The following is a 22,421-nucleotide window of genomic DNA, read 5'->3' on the forward strand; positions in this document are numbered from 1 at the left end:
CAGGGCCATTCCATGGGCCCCCTTCCCTTCACGTGCACGCTTTGCGGGGGTGGCGGTCACTGACCGACACGGTGTGGAGTTAGCGTAGGGACCCGTGTGAACCAGAGGACCTGCACGTTGGTACACGGGGCTATTATGGCTTGATCAAATCATATACAGACACTCTGGTGTTGATTTTTAATATAGGCCAAGCGGCATTAGTATCAGCCATAGATGGAATGTGCAGCCGTTCCTTTCTCTCCAGTCCGAATCATAAAAATAACATGTAATGTATACCAGAAGGCAAACTATAAAAACAAACCCACAAAATTGCTTTTTTTCCCTTTTCCGCCTCACAAATAATTTTTTAAAATGGTGCAATTAAAAACTAAAATTCATTTCACTGCAATGTTCTTACTACAATAGCAAGATATGTCTCTTCCTTCTAATTGTAAAATTTTCTTGATAATTTCCCACTTTGTATGACCTTTGTAGGTCTTATCTATAGACGACTGTGATGCTTTTTGTTGTTATTTTATGCAAAACTGTAATAAAAATTTACAATGAAAAAAATAAATAAAATGAAACTTGTTCCACAAAAAACATAAAAAAACAAAGTTGGATTACAAAATGTTAATGCTGTTAATAGCTGTTATAACAGTGAAGGCATACATTTATTCCTGATTTGAAGTATGTATCTGGAAGGCTATACATTTATTCAATGTCCTCTTTGTAGAGAGAGACAATGCCTAAAACTAATAGACAGAAAACTTTTTCTGTATGCATTGTTTGGACATAAATAAATGTTAAAGGGGTTATCCAGTGCTACAAAAACATGGCCTCTTTTCCCCCTCTCTTGTCTCTAGTTCAGGTGCGGTTTGCAATTAGGCTCCATTTACTTCAATGGAACTGATTTCCAAACCCCACCCAATCTGGAGACAAGAGAGGGGGGAAAGTGGCCATGTTTTTGTAGCGCTGGATAACCCCTTTAAGGAAATAATCTCTGTGTCAGAACAAATGCTGTTCTGGTTAACCCCTAATTGACCGCTGATATGGCTTTTTACAGCTGTCAGTAATGGGCCTTATTCTTATCCCATGAGCATTTTACACTGGGATCAGAATTTGCCACACTGCTGCGTCAGCATAGCAAGGGATCAGCTGTCAGTATAACTGCTGATCTCTTGCTGTAACTACCTGGCGCAGTAGTTTACGTTACATGCTGCTGTTAAGTCAGCAGCATGTAATGGGTTTCCAATCGTGTTCGGAGGTTATACTTACTGATCAGAAGTCCCGCAGTGAAGTCCCAGCTTCTGACTGCTTCATGGCAGTCCTGGGGGGCCTTCTGAAGACCCTGGACCTGCCATGGATATGCCTTTACACAGCCATGCCAGAGGCATAGCTGTATAGATTGCCTGTCAGCATAATGTTGACATATACAATATACTACAGTGGTACAGTGGCTAATATACACTAGTGAACACTGTTACATAAAACAAAAACATAAAAAACAAAACACAAAACCCTATACATGGTTGGTATTACCGTGTCCGTAACGACCCAAGCTATAAAATTCTACTATTATTTATAACACACGGTGCACACTGTAAATAAAATAGCACCAGAATTGCTATATTTTGTCAATCTGCCCTTTGTCAAATAAACCCAAAAACTAGTTGTGTAGGACCACTGGGGCCCCTGTGATCTTGCGAATGATTCCCAGAAATCCCTGCTGAGAGAAGCTGCAGGCCACACATGCACGCTACAGCTTCATTTATTGTCTTTGGAGCCGCCAAAGACAGACAGAAGCTCCATGTGGCTCTTTGCAGTGGCTCCAAAGAGAATGAATGGAGCAGGATTTCAAGGTTCTTGTTCTCAAAATCTCGGGGGCCCCAGTGGTCAGATCCCCTGTTATTTCTTAATTATGCCTTATCCTGTGCATACTGTGGATAGGGCATACTTATCCCAGATGGGAATCCCCCTTTAAATAATATCACTCAACCATTATATATCCTCTTATTTACTTTATGCTCAGGTTACTCTCTTGTAGCAAACAGTCTGTACTCATCCACAAATCATCACTATATTGTTTACTATAATATTGTGAGCTTTCATTCTGTTTACATCACCGCGGTGGAGCCTTGATGTTCCGGATGGTACTTAATAGTAATAATAATAAAGAGGATGATGATGAAAGGAAAATATTGGACATACCAGGCTCATTAAACGCATGCACCATTGCCAGAGGTAAACTACGTGAATAGAGTGTGATAGAAAATGGCATTCACATCTGGAGCCCAGATCACACATTAGTCACTCAGCATTTTACTGCACACAGAACATAAAGCATAGTTCCTGACCTACAAGATTCTTTGCCTAAGCCATATGTGGAAAAAAAAAAAAGTTTTCCCTTCGGTTACTTTATTAAAGCCATACCACTTTGACTGTGGGCTTTTAAGGCTAATGATTTGTGATATATGGCACAGTAAGATATTTTAGCGTGTTCAAGGTGGTGCACAAATATGAGAATCCCTAACTGAAGAAAAGTCTTACCTCATCCGAAATGTATGTGAGGACAAGACTGGTATCTCTGAACAGTCAATTATCATAATTCTTTGTCAGTAGACATATGATTCAGAAAAAAGAGGGATCAGATCACCCTTTACATTCTGCCCTTTTTTTTCTTTAGACTTGAAGGAGTAATATTCTCATTATTGTATTTTACAGGGACTGACAGCTCTTGGGGCCCAAAGTAAAATAAGAGAACTTTCTGTATCAGAGTGTCACGGAATCACAGATATTGGTATTCAGGTAACATGGAAAACAGTGTATTGATTTGAACTATATAACTTGTATATGTAATAATATATTTTTCTACTTTTTGGCTGTGTCAGTCTTTTTGAATTTATGAAGCAAGCACCTACTATGAAGGTAAGGTGTTATCCAGACATACAAACATAATCTGTACAGCATTGGGCCATGTTCCCACGTAGTAAGACACCGGCGGTTCCGTGCAGTACCGGCCAAATGATCTTCACTGCCGCTGAATTCGGATGCGGGCGCATTAGTGTGCGCCCGCATCTGAATTCCCCGCTGCAGAAAATGTAGCGTGCGACTCCGACCATTGTACGCACTGACAGGTTCTCTGCAGCCGCTATTCAGTAAATAGCGGCCGCAGAAAACTGACATGTCATTTTTTTGCGGCGCCGATAGGGATCTCGTCTGGATTGTATACATTATGTATACACTCCGGCCAGGATTCCATAGAGGGCAGCACAATGTAAAGTTCATATTTATCGCGGACGTTGTTTCAAATCGGCTGTTAAGAACATCTCAGGCAAGATGGCAGCCCCCCATAATAATGTACAAAAAGTGAAATAAAAAGTATATATATATATATATATATATATATATATATATATATATATATATATATATATATAGTCAGAATATAGAAACAGATTAGAATAAAAGAACAAGTTTTGTATCTAACTCTAATCAGTAAAAGAAAATTTAGGTGACATTCCATTTAAAGTGTAACTATAATCCCTCGCTGGCAGCAGGAAACGCTGTCCAAATTCTGCTGCTGCACTCCCTGTGCAGGTGTGTGTGGGGGACGAAATTCTTCTGGCAGCACCCCTGTATACAATGCAGTCAACCGCGCTGCCAGAAGAATTTACTCTCTGGCGCACCCCTGCATAGGGAGCGCAGCAGCAGGATTTTGACAGCGTATCCTGTTGCCAGCGGAAGATGACAATTACAGTTAAACAGAAAAGTAAATTTTATTATAGCAGTAAAGAGGTCAATTTCCATACTTGTTGGTGCACCAGCAGCTTCCCATAAATTGGGTAGCCAGATCCCCTAAAATCTACCTGCAGATTGACCACTCATTACTATTTGTAGTGCCACAAGAAAAGAGGGGTTCTAGTAGTCATTTACTCTCACACACGGCAATAATAAGTACAAGAAGGTCTAATGCACACCAAATGCAACATTTTTAGCTAACGTGCAGCCTTTCTCAAGAAGGTAACCCTGCTTGAAATAGGCTGCATTTTAGCCAAAAAGTTGCATTTACCTGTCTGGGTCTGGTTGGTGAGGCATGCACCCATCTCTTTAACCCTTTAAGGACGGGGCCCATTTTCGTTTTTACGTTTTCGGTTTTTCCTCCTTGTGTTTAAAAGGTCATAGCACTTGCATTTTTCCACCTAGAAACCCACATAAGCCCTTATTTTTTGCGTCACTAATTGTACTTTGCAATGACAGGCTGAATTTTTGCATTTGGTACACTGCGAAACCAGAAAAAAATTCAAAGTGTGGTGAAATTGAAAAAAAAAACGCATTTCTTTTATTTGGGGGAAATGTGTTTTTACGCCATTCGCCCTGGGGTAAAACTGACTTGTTATGCATGTTCCTCAAGTTGTTACGATTAAAACGATATATAACATGTATAACTTATATTGTATCTGATGGCCTGTAAAAAATTCAAACCGTTGTTAACCAATATAGGTTCCTTAAAATCGCTCCATTCCCAGGCTTATAGCGCTTTTATCCTTTGGTCTATGGGGCTGTGCGAGGTGTCATTTTTTGCGCCATGATGTGATCTTTCTATCGGTACCTCCGATTAGCTAATTAGCGGGCACGGCGATCAGACCGTGCCCGCTAATAGCAGCGGTCCCGGGCTACTCGCGGCACCCGGGATCGCGGCACTTCAAAGCGCGGCCGCCGCGCGGCCCCGCTTTGAAGTGCAAGTGAGGACATATGACGTAGGGGTACGTCATATGTCCTTAAGAGGTTAAAGGACAAGTGCCATGAAAAACTTTTTCCCAGTAATTGAAGCACATTACAAAGTTATATAACTCTGTAATATGCTTCAATCACCTATCTGCCTCCCTTCCCTGTCTTTTCCCCCCTCCACCCCCCACCAGGAAGTGTCCTGACTCACACAGACCTGATTACTGTTGTCACCGTCACCAAGCTCTTCTCTCAGCTCCTTCTCCTGTTACACTAGCCTCCCCCCTCCCCTGCCTTGTCAGGTGACAGGCTTGCTTAGCTCCCATTGGCTGAACAACTGCAAGCCATCACTTGTCACATCTCACTTGCTTATCTTCCCTCAGACTGACTCCGGCACATAGGCAGCTCCCCCCTCCCCTCATACCCTCTCTCCTCCTCCCCTCATACCCTCTCTCCTGCTGCCGTGGACTCAGTGAAGGAGTCATGTCACTAGAGAAGATAAGATGAGCAAGCAGAGTCACCTGACAAGGAGGGGAGGGGGAGGCTGGTGTTACAGGACCTAGAGCAGCCCTCCTGCTGATGACTCATCCTCACAAGAAGGAGCTGCCTGGTGACGGTGACGACAGTAATCAGGTCTGTGTGAGTCAGGACACTTCCTGGTGGGGAGTGGAGGGGGGAAAAGACAGGGAAGGGAGGCAGATAGGTGATTGAAGCATATTACAGAGTTATACAACTTTGTAATGTGCTTCAATTACTGGGAAAAAGTTTTTCATGGCACTTGTCCTTTAACCTTTTTGTATGAACTGTGCTGCTGGACTTTCTTCAAGAATAAGTACATTATAAGTACATTGTTGAATTTTTGCTGTGCATTGATCCAAATATATGTAGTCTTAAAATACACATCATTTGGCTGCTCAGGGTTTGATTCTACATCTCATTATGTCTAAATAGCTTCTGTTCTGGGCAGGAAAATATTGGCAGTAACATACAGAAATCTGCACATCTTACAGTGGAAATACATTAGGGATTATAGTTGGTGTTCATAGCTTTGTCTAGAACATAACACCGTTTACCAAGTCACAGAATTAGCATGAAATGCAGCTGTGAGAATATCACTTTTAAAGTAATATGACAGCTGCTTTTTCTGTTCTTACTTTACTAGCGAGATGTAGGAAACATTTTAATATTTGCAAGATGTTAATGCTTTATGTGCCAGACAAATGCTGATGCAGCTGTATAGACAAGGTTCAGTCATTTTTCATTGTTGAAACTTTAGAAAACTACCAAGGATGGTTAAGAAAAAACTGTACATGTAATAGAACGGTAGAAAGCAATAATAATGACTAGATACAGGAGTATGGGACTGTGCAGCCTTTAGATACTGCCATACAGCCTCAGTGGGTCCCCTATACTTCTAGGGTAGAACACCTCAGTAGTGGGACAAAAAGAAATAAGCATTAATCTTAGGCCCTGATTACACTTGCATCGTGGCTTCCATTTGCAACATCATTCATAACGTTTTGTGGAATCTGTAGTATGAACATTACCAACAGAGCCCATTCAGACTGATACAAATAAACTCAGGTCATGAGATTATTTAGATCGTCACATTTTTTTTTGTGCAGTTTACAGGAAGTCATAGCTTTTCTTTCAATTTTAACTAGGGGTGGAAAATGCTAAACCTAAGACTGGCTTCACACTGTCCTAACATTTGGGACAAACGCCAATAAAAACACTATGGCGTTTTCTTTTTTTGCAAAAACACCAACAGCCAGATGTTAGCTAGAAGTCAATGGAAGTTTATGATTTGCCTAACACACAGCATTTTTGGGGGGTGTAGTTTTTCTCTGGTTTCTAGTGTTTTTGAGGTTCTTTGGCAGCTTTTACAAAAGGCAGCATGCTGAGAGTCGTGGTGTCGTTTTGGCAAATTGTGGCGTTTTTATCCTGTAGACTTCAATGAAAATGTTTGGTCATCTCAAAAATGTCATTGCTGTGTGTATGGGTTTTTGTGTATTCTTTTGGTCCAGCAACTATGTCACATGATGGCAGAGGAAAAGGAAGATCAGCCATCTTGGTGCACACAAAAACACCTAAAACACAAAAAGGATTATTTACACATGAAGGCAAAAATGCCAGAAAAAACGCAATTGCATGAAAAAAACACCATGCGCCACATTTTTTTTTTTTTTGGCCACATTGCCACAAAAAACCAAGTGTGAGGGCACCCTAAAGCATGCTGTATTAGGCCATGTTCACATGGCTTAAGAGACTGGCCGCTCTGTGATATGGCCGGGTCACGGAGCGGCCGGTCTCTGAAAAGATCATCCTAGCCGGTACTGCAGTACCGGCTGGATGACCTTTCACGCCACATCAGCATGGGCCCGCATCAGAACTTACCACAGCACACTATGAAACTTGCGGCCGAAACCGCTCGCTTCATAGTGTGCACTGACAGAGCTTTCTGCGGCTGCTATTCAATGAATAGCGGCCACAAAAAACTGACATATCAGTTGTTTGCGTTGCCGCTAGGGGTCCCAGCTGGAACGTATACTATGGGGGACATTTATTTAGTACAACGTTTTTTACGGCGGACTGCCTCTACATAAATCCCGTGCACTCCGATGCGCACGGCCGAAAACCTACGCCAGCTGAGGTCTGGAGTAGGTTTTCGGCGTATCTTTAAGATACAAAAATAATGAATCACGCGGACTATGAGTCCGCGCCCCCCCCCCCGGCGTACCCGTCAGAAAATATAAAATTACTAACCGGTAATTTCTTTTCTTTGAGCCTATGACGGCACCCCTGGAGAGGACCGCCTCCTCCCATTGGACAGGAAACAGGACCACTGGGCCTTTAAAAGAAGCATCTCGCCCCATTCACGCCAGTCTGTTAGCAAGAACCTAGGAGCGAAGGCTTAACAAACATACATGTAGAAAAGGACACACAGCAACAAGTGTAACACATGTGTGCAAGGAAAGTGAAAGTATCTCAGAATATATACTATCTTTCTATGTGCATAACCTTAATTAAGTGTAATAATTTCTAATGGGTGGGTATAGGCGGGGTGCCGTCATAGGCTCAAAGAAAAGAAATTACCGGTTAGTAATTTTATATTTTCTTCTCTCGCCCTATGACGGCACCCCTGGAGAGTAGACTAGGAATATCCGCCTAGGGAGGGACTACCGCCTGTAGTACTCTACGGCCAAAGCTAAGATCCTCCGAAGGAGAAAGTTGTAACCTGTAATGTCTGAAGAATGTATGCGGGGAACTCCAGGTAGCTGCTCTACATATCTCTTCTATAGATACTGCGGCCCTCTCAGCCCATGAAGTAGAGACTGCTCTAGTAGAGTGTGCTGTTAGAGGTAGGGAGTTCCTTATTACTACTTCTGTAACATTCCTTGATGGCCTGCCTAATCCACCTAGATATAGTCTGTGAGGAGGCTGCCCTACCTCTATTCTTCCCCTGGAAGGCTATCAGGATGTTATTATCTATTCTCCATTCCCTGGTAACTTCAAGGTAGTGTATTATAGCACGTCTAACGTCTATCGAGTGAAATGAAGCCTCCATATCATTAGATGCATCTACACAAAAGGAAGGAAGGATCACTTCCTGAGATCTGTGAAATTCTGACACTACCTTAGGAAGAAAGGCTGGATCAGGGGAGAGTGTGATTCTATCATCTCTAATAACCATGTAAGGCTGAGTGATGGAGAAAGCTCTGATCTCTCCAACTCTTCTAGCGGAAGTGATTGCTAGAAGGAATGCCACCTTCCAGGAAAGAAATTTGATCTGTATCTCTGCAATTGGCTCGAAAGGGGATGTCGTTAATCCTGAGAGCACCAGATTTAAATCCCATGGCGGCAGCTTGTTTCTTACTGACGGTTGGAGCCTCACTGCTGCGTTAACAAAGCGCTTGACCCAAGGATGCTCTGCTAATTTATAGTCATATAGTACACTGAGGGCAGAAATCTGTACCTTAATAGTACTTGGCCTGAGGTGTTTTTTGAGACCTTCTTGTAGGAAATCTAGAACCAGAGGGATGTTGGGTGGTTCCAGGACATTAATGGGATGACCAACAAATCGGAGAAAGGTCCTCCAGGTTCTGAAGTAAATGTCTGAAGTGACCTTTTTCCTGCTAGCCAGCATAGTAGATATTACTTCGTTCGAGAGTCCCCGGTCTCTCAGTAACTGCCTTTCAAAAGCCAGGCTGTCAGATGGAGGCTCTTTATTTCTGGATGGTATACTGGGCCCTGGTTCAGGAGATCCATTCGTTCGGGTAGAACCCAGGGATCCGCCAGAGACATCTTGCGGAGCCAAGTGAACCATACCCTCCTGGGCCAAAATGGAGCAATTAATATTATATGTGCCTTGTCCTGCCTGATCTTCCTGATGACTCGTGGTAGGAGTCGAATAGGCGGGAAGGCGTAGAGTAGACCCTTCTGCCATGACTGTGCCAGAGCGTCCAGTGCTAGTGGTTTGTCCGACTGGCATAGGGAATAGAATGCTTTGGTCTTCTTGTTCTGACGGGAGGCGAACAGGTCTATCTGCGGATAGCCCCATAGAAGGCAAATCTGCTGGAATACCTCCTGATTTAATTCCCACTCCCCCTGGTGCAGTTGATGTCTGCTTAGGAAGTCTGCTCTGCAATTGTCTACCCCCTTGAGATGCAGAGCTGACAGGGAGAGAAGGTGAAGTTCTGCCAGCTTGAATATAAAGTGGGAAATCTTCATTAGTTCCACTGACCTGGTGCCCCCCTGGTGGTTTAGGTAGGCTACTGCTGTTGCATTGTCCGTGAGGATTCTTACATTTCTTCCCCTGATGACTGGAAGTGCTTGTGATAGTGCCAGAAATACTGCCCTTAGTTCTCTCACATTTTGTGACTGTCTGGAGTGCTCCGGGTTCCATATCCCCTGAAGAACCAGTGAGTCTGAGTGAGCCCCCCAACCGTACGGGCTTGCGTCTGTAGTTATCGTTAGTAACTCCTGTACGTTCCAAGGGATACCCTTGTTCAAGTTGCGTCGTTCTGTCCACCAAGAGAGCGACCTGAGAGTCTGTGGAGATAAAACAAACACATCGTCTAGATTGTCAGTATCTCTATTCCATACCTCTAATATCTGTAATTGTAAGGTCCTTGAATGATACTGGGCCCATTGAACTGCCGGGATGCAGGAGGTAAAAAGTCCCAACACTGACATTGCTCTCCTAATAGCAACTTCCGGGTGGTCTATTAGTTCCTGGACCTTTTGGATGACCGACAGTATCTTATATTCAGGCAGAAAGGATCTCTGAGCAACCGAATCTAGGCAGATTCCAAGAAATTTACAATACTGTGATGGGGTCTTATTAGATTTTTCATCATTTACTTCCCATCCCAGCCTGGAGAACACCTCTTCCACTATGGAGATGTTTGCTGTCACTGAGGCCATGGACTCACCGACCATAAGAAAATCGTCAAGATATGGGATAATAATAATGTCTCTTTCTCTGACATGGGCCATAACCTCAGCCATAACTTTGGTGAAAATCCTGGGCGCCTGGGAAATACCAAACGGCATGGCCGTGTACTGATAGTGAAACACCGATCCCTCTATATTCACTGCTACTCTCAGGAATTTCTGGTGATCTGGATGAACGGGGATGTGGTAATACGCGTCCCTAAGATCAATTGTGGCCATATAGCAATTATGGGACAAGTTTAGAATAGCCGTGGAAATGGACTCCATTCTAAATTTTTCATAGGAGAGAACCTGGTTAAGGGGTTTGAGATTGATAATGGTCCGAAAGGAGCCATTGGGTTTCTTAACCAAAAAGAGGGACGAATAAAACCCCCTACCTTTCTGGTCTTCCGGTACCGGAACTAAAACCCGTTTCTCTATTAGGGACCTGACCTCAGTCACCATGGCCGTATGTCTCTCAGGATTAGGGGTAACATTAGTAATAATAAATCTTTCTCCTGGGGAGGACACAAAAGAAATCTTAAGTCCAGACTTTATTATGTCACACACAAAGGAACTGTTCGAAATAGCAAACCATTCTGAACAGAAAAATTGTAATCGCCCTCCCACAGGAATCTGGCGTCATTGTGATAGTTTCTTAGAGGTATCCCCTCCTGAAAACATGAGACCTCTACCTTTCTTAGGGGGCCTCCACTCCTTTCTTACTACTTGGGCGCCACCTCTGCCTCTTCTGCCTCTACCTCTAGAAGGCCTGGATGTTTGTGTAGAGACTAGTGGGAAGCTTTTCTTCTTATCTGAGGCCTTCTCTAGCACCTTCTCTAAGGCCGAGCCAAATAAGAGATTGCCCTCACAAGGGACCGCACAGAGCTTAGCTCTGGATGTAACATCTCCCTTCCAGTCCCTAAGCCATAGGGTCCTCCTCGCAGAATTGGAAAGGGCTGCCGACCTGGCCGATAATCTTAAAGCGTCCGCAGAGGCCTCCGCCATGAAGGAAATTGAACCCTCTATGATGGGAAATTTGTCCAGTAATTCCCCTCTAGTGGCCCCAGATCTAATCTGTTCTTTTAGTTGTGTCACCCAGATTTCTGTGGCCCTCGCTACCGAGGTAGTAGCTATGAGAGGTTTAAATGTGGCAGTTGTTGCTTCCCAATTTTTCCTTAAATAGACCTCTGCTCTTTTATCCATAGGGTCTTTCATGGATGCGGAATCCTCAAAGGGCAAAGCATCCTTCCTTGTCAATTTTGCCACCGGAGGATCAATTTTAGGCGCTGCCTCCCACGTTAATACCTCCTCAGCGTTAAACGGATATTTTCTCTTATGCTAAGGAAGGAAAAAATCTAAATAAGTACGAGGAACAATATAAGGCATTCTTTGTAAAAAAAAAACCACAATTTGTGGAACTTACAGCCCGAGGAACAAAGAATTTTCTGTCCGGGCGAGCCCATTCGTTTGCAATCAATGTCTTTAAACTCTGATGTATAGGAAAGACCGGGCGCTGTCTGGGGGCCAGACCCTCGAACATGATGTCCTGAATGGACCTAGGCTGTGGATTGTCCTCTATGGCCATGGTCTGCCTGACAGCCTTTACAATATTGTCAACCAGCTCAACTGGCATGAGCTTTTTTGCCGTATCCTCCCCTTGGGTTTCTATGGTCTGTAAAAGCTCTCCTGGTTCCTCCAGGCCAGATAGCTGTTCATCCCCTTCAGCCTCTTCCTCCTCCTCATCCTCCACCTCCTCATAGGGAATACTCGGAGCTTCCCCACTAGGACCTGGGATCTCCCTAGGAGGAATCTCCACCACGGGATCTACTGAAGGCAGAGTAGAAGTGGATGTGGAAGGGAGAGAGGCCTGTAATACACAAAAAATCCACCATAAAATATCCTCCTCTCTCTCTCCCCCTTTTTTTTTTTTTTTTTTTGGAAAAAATAAGAATTAATACACCTACCCGAATTTGCCTCTTAATTAACCCTTTCATACTTCTCAAGAATGCGGGCCCCTGGTCATCCAACACTCTATTCATACAGCCACCACATAAGGTCTTTGTGTAGGAACTACTTAGTCTCTTCTTACATATAGGGCAATCCCTAGGTTTAGCTCTGGCTTTCCTAGCAACCTCCTAGATATACAGAGAGAGAGAGAGAGAGAGAGAGAGAGAGAGAGAGAGAGAAAAAAACCTATTTTAGACTCTAATAAGAAACAAGTCTCCATTGGGGGGAACCCCTCTTACCCACACCATACCGCAATGGTCTCAGGTTAAGGATTATCCGATGGTTCAGCGCCTTGTGACTCCATGATATTCTTCTTATTGGAATTTTAAGGAGTTGAAAAGAGAAAAAAACCATCAAACAGTGGCTGAGTACACCTGTACTAGCAGCAAGCTTTCCTGGATGTACACTGCCTCAGAGACAGAATCCAGCTTTTATCTCTGGCACCTGCTGACAGAAGACCGTCTGGCTCCGCCCCCTGCCGCGGCGCTGATGCGGCACACCCTCCCGTGTGTGTGGAACTCCCACCCCCGACAGGCCGAAGCCCGGATGCTGCCGGCAAGGCCGCAGGATATCCCACTCACAGGCCCAAGCGCGTGACGTCATCCCGGGGCGCCAGCGTCCTGCGTCGTGACGTAAGCGCGCCACGCACGCCAACGGCGGCGCCAGGAATCACCAGGGCGCGCGCGCGCGTGGCTGCGCCCAGAGGTACAAACAGGACCCAACACTCAGAGGAGACAGCGCAGCTCGGGACTGGAGGCGCCGGGGTCACACGGGGATCCTCTCCAGGAGGTGCTGGGGCGGAGGACAAACTTGGCCGCGGCTCCTACAGCGGAGACTTAAACAGCCGGGATGACGGCAACATAGGTACGCCGGGTGCCCCAGTCTTAAAAAAATTCTTTAAAAAGAGAAAAACCAGCGAGCAGGAGGAAATACTCTCCTGCATGTCCTGCTCCCATGGACAGGAAACAGAAACTGGCGTGAATGGGGCGAGATGCTTCTTTTAAAGGCCCAGTGGTCCTGTTTCCTGTCCATTGGGAGGAGGCGGTCCTCTCCAGGGGTGCCGTCATAGGGCGAGAGGAGAAAGTGCCGATTTGCAAATATTTTATTCGCAAATTGCCCATTTGCACTTAAAATCATTCGCAAATCTGCACTTTCCGCCGAAAAACCACATTTTGCCGCATAATACATGTCCCCCTATGTGTATACGCTCTGGCCGGGACCCCAAAGACAACAAGCCAACGGATTTGTTCGTATTAACTACAGCCGTTGTTGCAATCAGCAACAACAGCCGTAGAAATCCAAAAAAAATATGTTGTGTGAACATATCCTTGTAATGGGAAAAAAAAGGAGAATTTCATATTCTCCTACTCTTTAGTTATCACTACATAAAAATTTTTCATGTGAATCCAGCCTAGATAGGACAGTTGTAGTGTGATAATGGCCAGATGTCCTACTGCCATTTAATAAGCATTACTATCCTTATCAGTGGCAATACCAGATTAAGGCTATGTTCCCACACAGTATTTTGCAACCAAAACTAGGAGTGGATTGAAAACACAGCAAGGCTCTGTACACACCGTTGGAATTGAGTGGACGGCCAACATTTAATGGCAAATAACAGCCGATATTTTAAAACCACGGCCGTTATTTTAAAAAATAACGACCATTATTTGCCATCATCCACTCAATTTCAACAGTGTGTGGACATAGCCTGTGTTTTCAATCCACTCCTGGTTTTGATTGAAAAATACTGACCAAAGTACTGAGCAAAAGTACTGGGTGTGAACATAGCCTAACACTGGAATCTGAGTTTGTGTTAGAAAATTTATTGTAACTCCATCTGGTTTGATACAAAACAGATACCATGTAATTAATTTTAAATGTCTGTCTCCTTGTACAGAAATTCTGCCATCAATCAAAGGATCTAGAAGTGCTGGATATTTCTCATTGCTTGCAAGTATCAAACAACACTGTGAAAACAATAGCATTTTGCTGTAAGATGCTGACATCCTTTAGTATCGCTGGATGCCCAAAGGTAAGCCATAAGAATTATCCTTAATAAAAACGAGTTTAAAAAAAAAAAAAAAAAAAAGAATTGTAAAATATCAAAAAAGCGAGGCACACAGATCTTACCAATAGGATGCAAACAGAACTTTAGCATAATATGGGCAAAGGTTTTGTTGTAACATTATAAATTGCATTTGAATCAGCTTTTGGGTAAATTCACACAGACTGATCCGCAGTGGATTTTATGCTGCGAATTCGTAGCGAAATCCGCTGCAGATCCTATGCCGAAGACTTTCAATAAGGATACATACTCGCAGTGGGATTTACGTCCCGCTGGGAGTATGTACGTGACAGCGCCATTAACCCCCCCCCGCCAGCCAGAGCAATACATCACCTCCTCCCCGCTCTGGTTTGCTTTGGGGGTTCTCGACTTGACGTCCCACTCAGCCAATCAGTGCGTTGCCTCGCTGCAGCCACTGATTGGATGAATGGAACGTGAAGACTCTGGGAGCCCCCGAAGCAATTCATTGAAAGTCATCAGCATAGGATCCGTAGCAGATTTTGCTGCGAATTTGCTGACTTAAATCCGCTGCAGATCTGTCCGAGTGAATTTACCCTTCATCAAATCTTTATTTCAGGTAGTAACAGCACAGTACCTCATTATGCTCTTAGATTATGTGTTGTTGTGTATTTGTTTTTGACATTTTTTTTCTGTAATAGGATGCCACCATTTTAATTCAGTTTATAAAATTGTAAAAAGTAGGACAGTGCAACCCTAGTCAGAACCCACCCCAGTGTCCCTATCTACTTGGACAATCTGCCCTTACTGCTGGCCCCTCAAATGACTAAAGGTGCCTATACACCAGGCCTGGGCATTGTATGGCCAGCAGGCCACATCTGTCCTGCTAACTAGCTCTGACTGGCCTGCACCAGAGCGTCTTGCTGCTAAATCAATGATAAATTATACTGCAGCATATATTAGTCTGGCCCTTGAAAACCAATTCCTCATGTGGCCCCAAGGAAAAATGTATTGACCACTGCTATACACCTTACGCTAACATCGACTAAAGCTGACAGTATAAGGTGTGTGTGTCCATAAACCTCATAAGGTGTATGAGGGATAAGCTGATGCCGTTCCTTACTGCGTAATACTTTTGGCACGATGAGCTGCCCCTTTAGACATCAATGGAGGGTTATACAAATACAAAAGTTATACAAATTACCAATATACACATATTATGGGAAATGCACATAAAGTGCTTTTTTCCCTGCACGTACTATTGCATCAAGGCTTCACTTCCTGGATAACATGGTGATGTCACGACCCAACTCCCAGAGCTGTGCGGGCTGTGGCTGCAGGAGAGGCTGATGGCAGAGGGATGCTCAGTGTCCCTCCAGTGCCCTGTGTCCCTCGGTGTCCCCTGCCATCATCCTTTCCAGCAGCCACAGCTCGCACCGCTCTGGGACTAGGGTCGTGACATCATCATTTTATCCAGGAAGTGAAGCCTTGATGCAGCAGTAAGTGCAGTGAAAAAAGCACTTTATGTGCATTTCCCCTAATAAGTATATATTGGTAATTTGTATAACTTTTGGGGGGCAATACAATACTTTAAAAAATTTTCACCGTACTTTTCCTTTAACCAGATTAGTTTGTTAAAAACCAAACTGATCACAGTGGCTTAGGCAGTTTGATAAATCTGGTACATCTTTGTTTCTAGACTAAGGGGGGGGGGGGGGGGGGTGATCGACAGATCATCCAGGCAGCCCATAGGAGACAGTGGCGGTGTGCTGCTGCAGCTCCTATTACACGGAGCGACAGTAGCAGATTGTTAACAGGCTGATTGTTGCTGTTTCAGCCATCAACCGACATCGTTCATGTTGGCTGATTGTTGTCTTTCATTGCACAAAACGATTATCGGCCGAATACGGCTGATAATTGCTTTGTGTAATAGGGCCTTTATTCACAAGTCCCAAACAATTTTAGGGCCCATTAAATCCTACGTGTGCATTCATACCATCCATGCCATAATCCTTGCCTTTAAAACATAGGACAGGTCATAGTGTAGATAGCGGCACCCGCACCCGTCTCTCAGGACTTTTATCTCCCCCACTCCTGTCTCTCCCTGCTCCTGTCAGCCCCCCACTCCGCCCCTGGACAACACCAGCACCTCCCAACTCCCAACCCAGCGCATCCAAACAGACTGTTTTTCACAGAGCGGACAAAATCATGCTCCTTGAAAAAACACTGGACATGTGAATGAGGCCTAAGGGTGTGTGCACATTACTGAATACAAGTCTTTAAGTCTCAGCGCATATTGCGTAGTGTGCATATACCCTAAGTTTAGACCAAGTACAGATTGACTGTGTCAGTAATGCAGCGTGAAGATTTTAAACAGATTGAGAGCTCCCAGAACTATAACGAATCATGATGTCTGTAATTTCATTTTTTCGGTCCCTAGCACACTACAGAAAAATCACAGAATGCGTGAATGCCCCCTAAATCTGTCATTTTCACTTTGCCAGAGCTGGTGGACAGAGCCTCATGTCAGTTGTCTCTGCACACACAAAGGAGTGGAGTTTTGTGTACAGCCTAAAAAACAGCAGCAGCAGCACTGAAACCACGATAAAGCTTTAGTGAGCTGTCTCAGCTATGTAAAAAAAAACCTTAGATGAGATTACTTACAGAGCTATTCTCTCTCTCTGCTTAAGTACTCTGCTTTAGGCTAGGTTCACATGTCAGTTTTGCTATTTGTTTAATTTATCCATTCTATGAATAAAAACAGATGGTAAAAACGGATGCTGTTCTTTGCCATATGTCTTGATCAGTTTTCCATTTACTTACATTATAAAAAAAAAACAAAGTATCAAAGTGGATCCGTTTTTTTTTAAACATTTTGTAATGTACACAGAAAACGTGGCTGATCACATTTTTCTGTATGTTTCCCAAAACGCGTACAGTGATATGGATTGCAAAATCATGATGTGAACATAGCCTTACTCGATCCCTGAATGGGAAGATGCTTAGTGACAGGAGATGGAAACATTTTTGTCAAAGTATGTTATAAAGTTGAAATAGTTCACTTGTACTATTAAAGGGGTACTCCAGCGGTATAAATTTTTTTTCAAACAAACTAGTGTCAGAAAGTGCCAGAGATTTGTAATTTACTTCTATTAAAAAAATCTCCAGACTTCCAGTACTTATCAGTTGCTGTATGTTCTGCAGGAAGTGGGTGTATTCTTTCCAGTCTGACACAGTGTTCTCTGCTGCCACTTCTGTTCGTGGCTGGAACTGTCTATAGCAGTAGCAAATCCTCGTAGAAAGCCTCTCTTGCTCTCCAGACTGCAAAGAATATAGCACTTTCTGCAGGACATCCAGCAGCTGATATGTACTGGAAGACTGGAGATTTTTTAATAGAAGTAAATTACAAATCTCTGGCACTTTCTGACACAAGTTGATTTAAAAGATTTTTTTTTTTTTTTTGCTGGAGTACCCCTTGAATCTATGCAAAGTTTGTTGAAATGACAGTATCTGTTTAAACTACACACTACCTACCAGCTGGAAATATTTCAATAAAAGCATATATTATAATACGAATTATCCACGTCTTATCTAGATTACAGATATAAGCATCCAATATCTTTCTGGTGGCTGCCGTTATCTCCATATTATTGATGTATCAGGGTGCATCCATCTCAGCGACAAGGCATTAAAATACTTACAGAAAGGCTGCAGACAACTCCGTACCATAAGAATTCTCTACTGCAAGAGTATCACCAAGTAAGACCTACTAATGAATATTGTCCCTTAACCGAAACCTGTTTTGGTAGTAAGTTGGTGCTGTAGTTCTATAGAACCTAAGATTTTCCGCTGTTCAATTATCTCTAGTTATGAGTTCTATATCTGTATTATTTCAAAACTAATATACATGTGGTATACATGTGATTCAATGAATTGTTCTTAATAGCTGTGGACACAGTTAAAAAAAAATCCAAGTTTATGATTTCAGAGGCTTTTACACAGCCTGATATGAGGCCTTGCAAGGATGCAAGTGAGCGCCTACCAGTAAGGTTGGAGGTAGTTTGCATTGGTTTCAGATGGCATGATTAATCCAGCAGCGGGGCCGCACGAATGATCACTGCATCATTCGTGCAGCCTTTTGAATATATTGCTATTGGCCGCAAATCCTGTTTACTCAGGGAGATATGCGGCTGATAGTGATAAAGTATACAGCTGCACAAAAGATGCAATCAGGCTTGAGGGCTTTCCTGCTCCTAGGTTGATCACTGTTACACGTGTAGATTATTGGCCAAAGGAGCGTTTCTAGCAATGTTCCTGGCCTATTATAGGCCAGTGTAAACAGAGCCGATAATAGTGGAATAACTGCAGCGGTGGCCAGAAGTACAGAGGCACGGCTGGGAGTAGGTATACCAAGCTGGGTGATACCCACCACTTTAAATCACAGTGGAGACAAGGGCAGGACTGGACAGCAGTGAGTTACAGCAGAAGAGTGGACAGGACCAGGATCAAGCTACAAGCAGAGGAATTGCACTGGGAGGCACTGCTAACAGGTGCATAATGTGAAGCATACAGCAATGCAATCTCTACAGGGTAGCATGGGACACACATGCAACCATCATTCATAAACAAGTAAATAAAAGAGACCACCACATGCATTAAGCCATATTGACACTTGGTGTTTTGTATTTGCAATAAAGAAAAATTACAATGGAAGTTAAAGGGGTACTCCAGTGTGAGAAAATTGTATTTAAATGAAACTATCACCCCAAGATATATAATGGTCTAATATAATGCTATTACCAATAATCCTTGCTTCGGTGGCTTTTCACCACTGACAGGAAATGGAAAATGGAAGGACTATAAAACTTGTATTTACCCCTGGCTTCTTTCACCTGTGTCATTGCATGATCTCTGATGACATAGGAGGCTTGGCTAGATCTCTGACCAACCCCTCCAGCTTACACCTGAGCAGGGAGGGAAAGACAAAAGCAGGTGCTGCAACTTCACTGATTGTGCAGAAGTCTGCAGTGAAATTAGGGCTGTGTTCACACATGTTAGAGTTTCATTGCAGTACTTCAGCATCTGCCCAAAAATTATGCAGTAACACAATTACATGATGCTAAACTGCACAAAGGATCAGAGCCAGCACTGCCAATTCCACCTGGATAAAAAACGAGGCATAAACAGTATATCCCATGTCACATAATATCGGATAAAGTCCTTATTGCAGGGCTCAAGTTAAAAGACAAAAGATGCTCGATTATAATACGTGTTGAGATGAGAAGAAGAAAAAAAAGGCACAAATTAAATTAAAAAAGATCAATACTTTATTCCAATATTGTTGTTACAGGTAGAGGATACAGCATGCTGTGTGGGTGGGACCACAATAAAGTGATACAGGACTGCAAATGATGAAGTACTACAATTAATTCAATAACACAATGGAACTGTAATGTGTGAACACAGTCTAGATCATGGGTTTCCAAACTGCGGCCCTCCAGCTGTAGCAAAACCACAATTCCCACATGCCCGGAGAGCTAAAGCATTGGATTAGGCTGTCCAGGCATGATGGGAAATGTAGTATTGCAACAGCTGGAGGGCCGCAGTTTGGAGACCCATGGCCTAGATGTTCTGCAACAGCTTTAGGCGGGGAATGAGCAGGGTGGAGGACTGTGATGAACAGCTGAGGGAAGGCATAGCATTCTGGAACCTGTAGTACTGAGCAAGTGCTCAACCAGGAAGTGCAACTAGAAAATACAGAACTAAGACCCCAAAACAAATGGATTTTTGGTAGTTTCAGAACTGGGTTAGAACTTTTATTTGCTTCTGCAGCTGGAAAGATTCTAGTTTCATCCAGACTCTTAAGAACATCCATAACACTTACAATATACAGAGCTGTAACACAAAAACAGGTACATATGACCAGGGTCGGACTGGACCACCGGGGGGCCGGGGGATCCCCCGGTGGGCCCCCCCCCTTTGAAGGGCCCTGTGCTGGAGGCGGGCCCCTGTTTAGCCTCTCCCTATGATCAGGAGATCAGGGGGCCCCCAGCTGTCTTCCATGGTGCTCTAATGATTTAAAAAATTGGCACACTGTACTAAGATGAAGGGTTTGGCACCGGTTATGTATAGTATAGGTATGTAGGGTGGGCCCCTAGAATCAATTTCCCTGGTGGGCCCAGGGACCCCAGTCCGACACTGCATATGACTGCATTCACTGACAGCAAGCAGAGATAGAATTTTAACGGTTTATATTACAGAAACCTAGGCTCAGGGACACCTGTAAGTATATGGAAACAGCACAGGTGCATGGACAAGATGCAGATAATGTCTCCTGGGGGTCGGGTTACCAAGTCAATAGACAGCTAACCTGGCCCCCAGAGAGGAAGTCACATATCCTGTGACTACAAAGGGAGGGAGAGGCAGCAGAGCGTGGTCAGTGTGGACCCAGAGTAGAGGATTTTAGACATCCAGAGCGGATAAGAATGAGAAAAAAAACAAGGAAAGGGTGGAATAAAGGTTATACATGTATATTAGATTTAGGGTGTTATTGGGAAGAAGGATTGTTTAGAATATTGTTTTTGTTAACCAGATAACCCCTTTAACATTTCTTTCCACAGGGCAGCAGTTTTGAAAATCGAATCCAAATACCAAAGTGTGGAGTATGGAACAGATGATCCTCCGCCCTGGTTTGGATATGATCGACATGGTACCCTGCTGCACGGAGTACCACATGTGGAGGAGACAGAAGAAGAAGCTGCTGAGGAGTCTGATTATGTATAAACAAAGCAATTTCAACTATGATTTCAGCAATTGTGTGCAAAATGCATTGAAGAGCAAATGGGGCAGATTTATGATTGCAAATGTGCCAAAAATTCTGGTGCAGCATCAGTTAAAAACTGATAGATAATTTTAAAACCTCTCGACAAGGTGCCAAAATTTTGGAGTAAAGTAGACCAACTAATAATCTAATCTACAGAGATTTATCTGACAGATTTTTGGAGCCAAAGCCAGTAAGAGTTTATAAACAGGGAACAGGTCATAAAGGAAAGACTGAGATTTCTCCTCTTTCCAAATCAATTCCTGTCTTTGGCTTAAAAAAAAAAAAATCTGTCAGATAAATCTGTCTGTGTAAACACACCATTAGACTAGCCAATCTAAAGATTTAAAAGATATTTCAAATAGAACATACAAATGTATAAACTCCCCCCCCTGTTTTATACACATTTTATCTAGGTAAGAATAGTTTTGCAAACTCTGGGATGCTTCAGCTTGCGTGCCCCTAATTTAAAAAAACCTGTAAGCACTCGGGCCTTACCGGTGTACTTGAGTGGATTATCAGAAATCACTGGTCTCCTGCTGTAATAAATAAAAGAGCAATTATGGCTCAGTGTTTGTTCCACACTCTGACATGTCTCACCAGTTCTTCCTCTTCTTCACAAATAATCTGTACTGCCCAGTCTCCTGCTTACTCTTACAACCAGTGTCTCTTGAGTGTTTATTTCAGACATAAACTGCCTACAGAGGACTGATCTACAATCAGATTATAGTTAAATTTCCAAGCTCAACTGGGTTGGAGTTGTGGTCTAGGGGTAAAAAAACCTGTCTAGAGATCAACAACAGTTCTTTTTTTCTTTGGTTTAATCCCCCTTGTTGAAATGAAATCTATTTTTTTCTCATCAATTAAAACTAATTTGGACCTGGCTGGGAATTCTTTTCACTTTTAAAATGATACAATACAATAATGATACAATAGTAAGAAAAAAATACTATAATAAAAATATAATAAAACTATATTTATATGTGATTGTTGCCAGTATATAACAGAGGACTGATCTGACACTGTGTGACAGCGTGAGAAAGCAGGAGGCTGGGCAGTAGAAATTATTCATGATGAAGAGAAAGTAGTGGTGAGGCGTGCCAGAGTGCGTCACAAATGCAGAGCCACAACTCCTCTCTGACTCATTACAGTAGGAGACATATTGTGCATAATTAGAGATGCACAGATTTACAGTAATAACTAATCAAAATGCTTCATCTCTGAAATCCACTCATCAGCCTGCTTCCATTTAACTGACTGCCGCTCCTCCCTAAATACTGGGAAAAACTGGATCCAGTCCTGGGAAACTGGGAGAAGTTTCCCAGGACTGGATCCAGCTTTTTCCAGCACCTAGGGAGGAGTGGCAGTCAGTTAAATGTGGCTGGCAGATTCCACTTTAGGCTTTAGGGGTTTGGACGCTTC

General features: G+C 43.3%; 1 protein-coding gene across 4 annotated transcripts in view; it reads left to right on the forward strand.

Moving 5' to 3' along the window:
* FBXL13 (F-box and leucine rich repeat protein 13) overlaps positions 1–21,295 on the forward strand; it is a 150,442-nt gene extending 129,147 nt beyond the window's left edge. For 3 of the 4 annotated variants that reach the window (XM_069977951.1, XM_069977968.1, XM_069977960.1), the window contains 4 exons: positions 2,704–2,787; positions 14,054–14,188; positions 17,775–17,938; positions 20,800–21,295. In XM_069977951.1, coding sequence (XP_069834052.1) covers positions 2,704–2,787; positions 14,054–14,188; positions 17,775–17,938; positions 20,800–20,962 — 546 coding nt within the window. In that variant the 3' untranslated portion in view covers positions 20,963–21,295. Of the gene's footprint in view, positions 1–2,703; positions 2,788–2,870; positions 2,908–14,053; positions 14,189–17,774; positions 17,939–20,799 lie in introns of those variants that run through there. The other variant, XM_069977978.1, reaches the window with a different exon arrangement.
* Positions 21,296–22,421: the final 1,126 nt, after the last annotated feature.

Source organism: Dendropsophus ebraccatus, chromosome 1, assembly GCF_027789765.1.
Source record: "Dendropsophus ebraccatus isolate aDenEbr1 chromosome 1, aDenEbr1.pat, whole genome shotgun sequence".
In the NCBI taxonomy this organism is placed as follows: domain Eukaryota; kingdom Metazoa; phylum Chordata; class Amphibia; order Anura; family Hylidae; genus Dendropsophus; species Dendropsophus ebraccatus.